This window comes from Drosophila mojavensis, unplaced genomic scaffold, assembly GCF_018153725.1.
Source record: "Drosophila mojavensis isolate 15081-1352.22 unplaced genomic scaffold, ASM1815372v1 contig_231, whole genome shotgun sequence".
In the NCBI taxonomy this organism is placed as follows: domain Eukaryota; kingdom Metazoa; phylum Arthropoda; class Insecta; order Diptera; family Drosophilidae; genus Drosophila; species Drosophila mojavensis.
The window spans coordinates 5316396-5323365 of record NW_025318772.1 but is presented as its reverse complement, the minus strand read 5'-3'; the positions used below and the strand labels follow the sequence as shown (position 1 = coordinate 5323365).

General features: G+C 43.1%; 1 protein-coding gene across 1 annotated transcript; it reads right to left on the bottom strand.

Annotated features, from left to right (window-relative positions):
* Positions 1 to 3234: 3234 nt before the first annotated feature.
* LOC6575012 (pH-sensitive chloride channel 2) lies at positions 3235 to 6188 on the bottom strand. Its single transcript, XM_002001000.4, has 2 exons — positions 5807 to 6188; positions 3235 to 4927 (listed from the first exon to the last, which is right to left on the bottom strand). The coding sequence occupies exons 1-2, from the start codon at positions 5910 to 5912 to the stop codon at positions 3447 to 3449; spliced, it is 1587 nt and encodes a 528-aa protein (XP_002001036.2). The 5' UTR covers positions 5913 to 6188; the 3' UTR covers positions 3235 to 3446.
* Positions 6189 to 6970: the final 782 nt, after the last annotated feature.

Sequence of the window (6970 nt, the reverse complement as noted above, 5' to 3'; positions counted from 1 at the left end):
CTCGAACGCCACTTGAAATAGAATTTTCCCACCATCTAAAAATAAAACTCAACATGCCATTGTCAACACACTCCACTCGACTAGGGCAACACTCTGCAGACTGTTCCAGATTAATCCATCGAAATCTATGTGTAAACTATTCTATCTCCGATTCCGATTGCAATAAGCTCGTATAAACACAATCCATAATTCCCTGAGCAAAGCATAAGCTGAAAACTAATAACATTTTCACATCCCAATATACCCTGTACTTTTCATTGTGAGGTATTTAAGAATGCATGGCATTCAGCTCTCAGTTTGCAGTTTTCTTTGTCTGCTCTTATCTGCTTACATATATTTCTACTTATATTTCTTATTTATACAATAATTTTTTCTGGTGGTCGGCACTTTTTTTATTTTTTTTATTTCATGCTTGGAAAGCTGGGGACATGTGGGAGAACGGCTCGAGCACTTAACTGCAAATTATACAGCAGTTCGGGGAGGGGCTGACCCAACTATAATAATAAATGAAAATGTCTGTAATTCTCATGTGCGGACTGGCCGGCAAAAAAATAACAAAATAAAACAAGTAAGAAGGCTCCAGTCGAGACTGCTCGACTAGGAGATACCCTGAACCCTCCAAACTGATATTCTAATCATTCTGGACTTCTTTTATGCACACATGCATACACATGCACGTATAAGCACGCGCTCTGCAAACTGCGCAGCTAGCAGCGGCTGCGCTTGGGCTGCACTGCAGTGTGGGCAATATTATGAGAATTTATTTGTTGAATAATTTCTATTGTAGACATACGATCTTAAAGAAACTTTCAGAGCGTAATCATATGGTTAAAATGTGTGTACATTCCAAAGCACAAGTCTCTAGTACTTGAAATGCGTTTTTTACAAATTGGGGGCGAATGGGGCGTGGTATCCAAAATCTGTAAATTACAAAATCTTTGTATCTATTAACTTTATATACAACGCAAATTTGAAGTCTCCAGGTCTAAAAGTGTTCAAATTAGGCTGAAAAAACCAAGTCGATTTTTCGATTATTCTCGATAAAAAAGTTATCGGATGAGTTATCGAAAAAATAAAGCAAACTCGTACTGCCTATGGTATACACGAGTATGCATGCCAAATTTCAGCTCTCTAGCTCTTATATCTTCTGAGATCCTTTTGCTCATACGGACGGACGGACGGACAGACGGACAGGGCTATATCGACTCAGCTCGTCGTCCTGATCAAGAATATATATACTTTATGGGGTCTACGATGATTCCTTCTGCCTGTTACATACTTTTCACAAAACCATTATACCCTGATTTCCCATTTTCAATGGGTTCAGGGTATAAAAAGTATTGCCAGCAGAAGAAGACGAAAAACCAAACTAAACTTGAGCTCTTGCTTATTATGCAGCCCATTTGCTAAGGAGACAGCGGGAGCGGGAAAGCGGGCAGCAGGGCAGCAGGAGGCGGGCAGCAAGTGGTTCTCACAGCTGCGGGAATCGGAAGCTAAGCCAAGCAAATAGACGGCGTGTAAACGAACTCCGTTCTGCTTAAGGAGCGGGCGGGTGAGGTGAGCTGAGCTGAGCTGAGTTGGCTGAAGTGCGGGGATTACACGTTGAAGAGCTCCAAGTGCAGCATGTTGACCCATTATTGGCCGAGGCAGCCATCAATAGAAACTCTGCTGTTGAGAGTTGAGTTCATATTTGGGCTCTAATAATTAACGGGTGCTGCTCGATAAATACACAACAAACAGCTGTTGGCAGTTGTTGGAGGTATCTATCATGTGATATTGCGGGGCTTAACTAGGTGACATGGGAACATCCGCTGCACAAATGAGGGGTGATTTACCTGGCCTCGAAACGTGCTGCTCAACACGCATTGCCATCGAACAGCCCTCGCCATGGCACTCGCTGTGGGGTTCAATAAACTTGCCCAGCCGCAAAAGTTTTGTGCAGCAGACGCAAAAAACTGTGCTGAAATACATAAAGTGGACTTGGAGCCATCAAAAGGCAACGAGCAGAGCAAGCCAGGCAACCAGGCTGTTAGCCAGTTAGCCAGTTAGCCAGTTAGCCAGACCAGGCCAGATGAGGTGCGCTGAGGCGGGGTAGAGCAGCCTGTCGCTGTGGGCCTGCGATACACTTCATTTTGACAGATTACATCTCATTATGTACACCTCGCGGTCAGATGCAGTGCAGCGGAGTGGCCGGCAGCCAAACGGGTTGTCTGCCGCTTACAGTTTGGCAGTCACTGCAACCGTTGCAAGATTGATGGCCAGATATTGGCTTTGCATAGCAAATTTTTTTCTTTCAGGTCTCGAGCAATGACGATGACGTCCAAGACTGAGACTGCATTGACTTACGAGCACTTCAAATTAATTCACAGCAGCACTAAAATAACCAAGAACTGCAATATTCCGATGATGCACGACCCAAAGATGCGCTGCACCCAAACGAATAATTGAATAAGCACCTCAGACTACAGGCTCAATGTCAATTGATTTGAACAGACAGAGAAAATTTGTCGCTTATTAACTTAAAGAGATTATAGCTAAAGATTTCACATGCATGATCTAATCTTATCCCACACGATTCGTACAGGGTATTCAACGAAATTGCGACTGGCTGCGGCTGGTGCGCAATAAAATGCGCAACTTTTTCATTGTTTATGGCAAGTGGAATTGAAGTTCATTTATAAGGCAATTTAAAAACAATTTACGTGTTGCATGTGCCGTTAATTTATCAAGTAGTCGAGTCGCTAGTTTAAAACAATTTCCAGAGCCAGTCGCTGCCGAACAGCCGGAGCGGTGGGAGGAGCTGCCAACTGTTTTTCAACACACTCATCATAGGCAATTAATTAAAAATTGAAAAGCAGCCGTCGAGCAGCAGTCAGACAGTGGAGCTGTAGCTGTAGCTGTGGCTGTGGCATCCACCAAAGCCACTCCAAGTGCCGTGCGCCAGTGTTTTGGGGGGCTGGCTGGCATTATGATTTTTTCATTGATACAAATAGAGTGGCAATACGAAGGGGCAGAGAGGTGGGGGCAGACTCCTCTCTGCGTGCGTCTGTGCAACTTGTTGCCACAGCCTGTTTCGAGTGGCATTATTTTTATTGCCTCCGCCTGGCTAATAAGCACAAATTTATCAGCTCTGTGCGTGCGTGCGGCTCAAGTCCGAGGTGTTGGCAGCTTGTTAACGATGCTGTTCCCAGCTCCCCAACCACCAACCATTCAACAGCAAGTCGATGGCACAGATCGAGTACACAAATTAGTGTTTAATATAAAATCCATAAATACAAATACTAAATGACTATATGACACATAAACTAGACTACTTAGAGGCTAGTGACAAAACTGTTGCAATAGCAACACAGTTTGCGGCATCATCACAGCACAGTTTCGCCTGCTCCTGACGTGGCGGATTTGAACTTTGAGCATTGCATTCCCCCCGGGCTACTGCCAGCTGGTCACAGGCAATAGACCAGCGTCCAGAAGAGGGCATTGAATATGAGGAATGCGAGGGGGAAGACGAAGCGCATTTTGTGGTCAATCCACAGCGACACCTCCTTGGGCGTCATCGTGGCAAATGTTTGCGCCGGCTTCTCCTTCGGCGTCTCGGAGAGCGTTGCTGTTGAGCTGGTACTGAAGCTCGCGTCATTGTCCTCCATGCTTACGGTCGAGTTCTCTCGGCTCAGGCCGTTGCCTATGATGATGGGCGTCTCGATGGTGATGACTGTGTTCTTCTGGTTCCCGTTGGAAACTTTGCTGCAGCTGCTCAGCGAGCTGCTGCTGCGATTGAAGCTGCGCGGATTGCGCTTCGTCTTGGGCACGAAAGTGGAGCGCACAATGTATTTGGTGGTGCGTTTCTTGACCTCCAAATTGTTGTTGCGTCGAAAGATGGTGTTCACGAAGGCGAACTCCATGAGGCTGCCGAAGATGAAGACGGTGCAGACCAGGAACCACACCTCCGACATGGTCACATAGCTGACCTTCGACAAGCTGTTCTCCTGCGACAGTGAGAGCGTGATGAACGACAGGAGCGTCGAGCAGCCGAGCATGGTTCGGGCCGGAGTTTGATCGGCCTGCAGCCAGAAGGACACCCAGGAGATGGCCACGATCAACATGGAGGGCACAAAGTAGTCTATGACATAGTAGCCCACCTCGCGGTTAAGCAGCACTGTGAAGCTGAGCGCACTGTAGTTGCCCACCAGGGCGCCGTGTGACATGGAGCTGAAGTCGGAGACGCTGATGGACTCGTTGCACAGCCAGCCATACAGGTCATATTCGGTCAGCTGCAGCTGGGAGTAAAAGCTGACTGGATTCGTGGGCTCCCAGTGCAGCTGCATTACCGACGTATTGTACATCCAGCTCTCCAGTATTGTGGTGCACTTCTGTTCGTCAAACGGAAACTTCTGGAAGTTCATCCAGCAATAGAGGTTGGCCTGAATGCGCGTCGAGATGAGCACGGTGCCATTTGGATAAATGGTGGTCAGCTGATCCTTTTCACTCGTGCCCAGCACATTGGAGCTCTGCTCGTTCGCCAAGAAGATGTGGGGCACCCACAGTTTACTCCGCAACGAACCGTCGCCCACAATGGGCGAGCGAGTCGGTGCGTAGCTGCCGAAGGCCAATCGAGAGTCGTTGTAGCGCAGCTGCAGCAATCCTTGCAGCATAAACTGCAGGTCGTTCGAGTCCAGATCCTTGAGCGCATAGATATAGAAGCGAGCATTCACGCCAATTGGCACGATATCGCCCGTCTCATTCACTGTTATGGGCGGCTCCAGGCGATCATAGCGGCAGAGGTCGGTGAGCCGGCTAATGAGTTCCGTTTGGCTCAAGGAATCACCGTCCAGCAGGGATGGGCAGGATTTCGTCGTCGACTCGGACAAGTTGAGCGAGACGTTAAAGTAGGGGCTACCATTTGTAGCGCTATAGGAGCCATTGCCAGCTGGAAAGTAGTAGGAAAATATGAAAATTATTTTAAGTTATTATAATTGAAGCAAATGTAACTTGTTGTTCATTAAATTTTTATATTATAAAAATAAAAAGTTATTAGATATTTATATATTCGTATTATTTTGCGGCACAGTTTAAATTGCGTGCTAGGAAAGGTTTTCCACAACAAATCGACTTTGGCACTTGATTTACAGCATATTGCATTGGCTTAACACTGATTTTATTTTTGCCAGGTGGGCTTATTGATTAGGCGAAGGGAACACATGCTATAAGTCATGCAATATTTCTTTAAAATTTATTGGGTAAATAAATGTAACTGTAAATTTAAAACTCAAATCAAAGTCGTTCATTTGTAGCTTTTAATAGTAGAATAATATAAGTTGTTTGTAACAGACGTGCTCGATAAGGAATATAGTTAATAAAGATATGTATTTTAAAGGACATATTTTGCATATAAATTTAAATATAATTTAAACATGATATTTTACAATTTTGTAAATTTTTGTATTTTTAGGTTTAATTTAATTTTTTTTATTTATAATATTAATTATAAAAAATTTAATTAATTAATTTTTAAAAATTTATAATAATACAAAAAAATAAAAAAATAGTTGCACTTCTATTCAGGTTGGTTTTGTAAACTTTAAACTCTTCAAAAGTCCTCTGAAATTTGATTTTGATTTTTAATTTATATTTGTTCGTATGTTTTATTTTAAGTCATAAACACATTCTTTTTACTTATATATAATTATTTATAATTTAAAAAAAAATAATGTGTTGAGTCCCAACATATAAAAAAAGTCCTTTGATCTTTAATCTTTTGGTTATTTTCCGGATTTGATTGCGTAACAAATGAACAATTGAAACTAACCCAATTGCAACTGTTTTTCACTTGATTCCACATTGAGGCTTGCGGCTGACACAAATCCAATGAAAGTTAATCCCAATAGAGTCGAAAGGATAGCCATTTTTGTCATGAATTTGATTTGCGAGTTTCCGGACGGGTTTCGTTACGTTTCGTTTACGGCGTGGCGCCTGGCCTTCGCACCGGACAACTACAGTTTGGCGACAAGTTCGCGGACGCACGCCGAACGCTTCTGGCTAATAGATATTACTAAGTTATTATATTAATAGTGAGGCGCTTTTAATACTTGTACAGGCTATTTCGCCAGCTGTTATCTGGGGTGGCACATAAATCGCCACTGTCGGCAGGCTCTTAGTTGGGGCTTTTCTGGCACTCACATTGGCAATGGGGCTAATTGCTGTTATCTGCGCCGGAGCTGAATGCGAATTGTTTGCCCATGTCTGAATTTTGATTAAGTGGCCAACGCCGCTGTCAGCTTGTGTCAGCATTTAAACTTTCTGCTTTTATTTATAAGCAGCAGATATTTATGTCGTATAGTCGCATATTTATTTATTTCTTTTTTGTTGACTCTTTAAAATGTTCAAGTAATTGTTGAGCATATAATTGATGATGAGCTCTCCTGTCAGCCCTGATTGAGCTGCGGGTTATTTTTGGCAAGCAATTTTTGCGATTATTGAGCCATTCGATTGCAAGTAAATAACTAAATTTAGTCATACTGATTATCAATACGTGACGGACATGTATTTCTTGGAAACAGTCAGAGTTGACTAAGAATGTAATTATAAGTCTATATAGATTAACTGTGACAATATTAAAAGTTTTTGATATTTGCATTTTAATAATGATAGTAATAATCATGAATCATGATAAGCTGGACAATAATAATACAATATATATGATTAATACACAACTTGGAAAGTTACATTTGAATATCAAGAGTCACCCAATGTCTCTATTCTCGAAACGTCTCTCATTTGCACTGGGAGATATACAGTTTGAAAACATTTCGACACGTGCCGGGGCAGCTGCATTCGGTTGCTCAGTTGGAATGGAAACACTTGCTGCCGCTTATCACTCGACTGTGGGTTAGGCTCTTGCTATTTGCAGCCATAGCACACACACACACACACACACACACACACATCACGTTTGCGTCTATTTGTCAAACAT

Bases quoted from the DNA above. Each gene is read 5' to 3' on its own strand.
- LOC6575012 (XM_002001000.4), bottom strand. From the start codon at position 5,912: ATGACAAAAATGGCTATCCTTTCGACTCTATTGGGATTAACTTTCATT. The intron at 4,928-5,806 runs GTTAGTTTCAAT...ACTACTTTCCAG, and splicing joins TGAAAAACAGTTGCAATTGG to CTGGCAATGGCTCCTATAGC.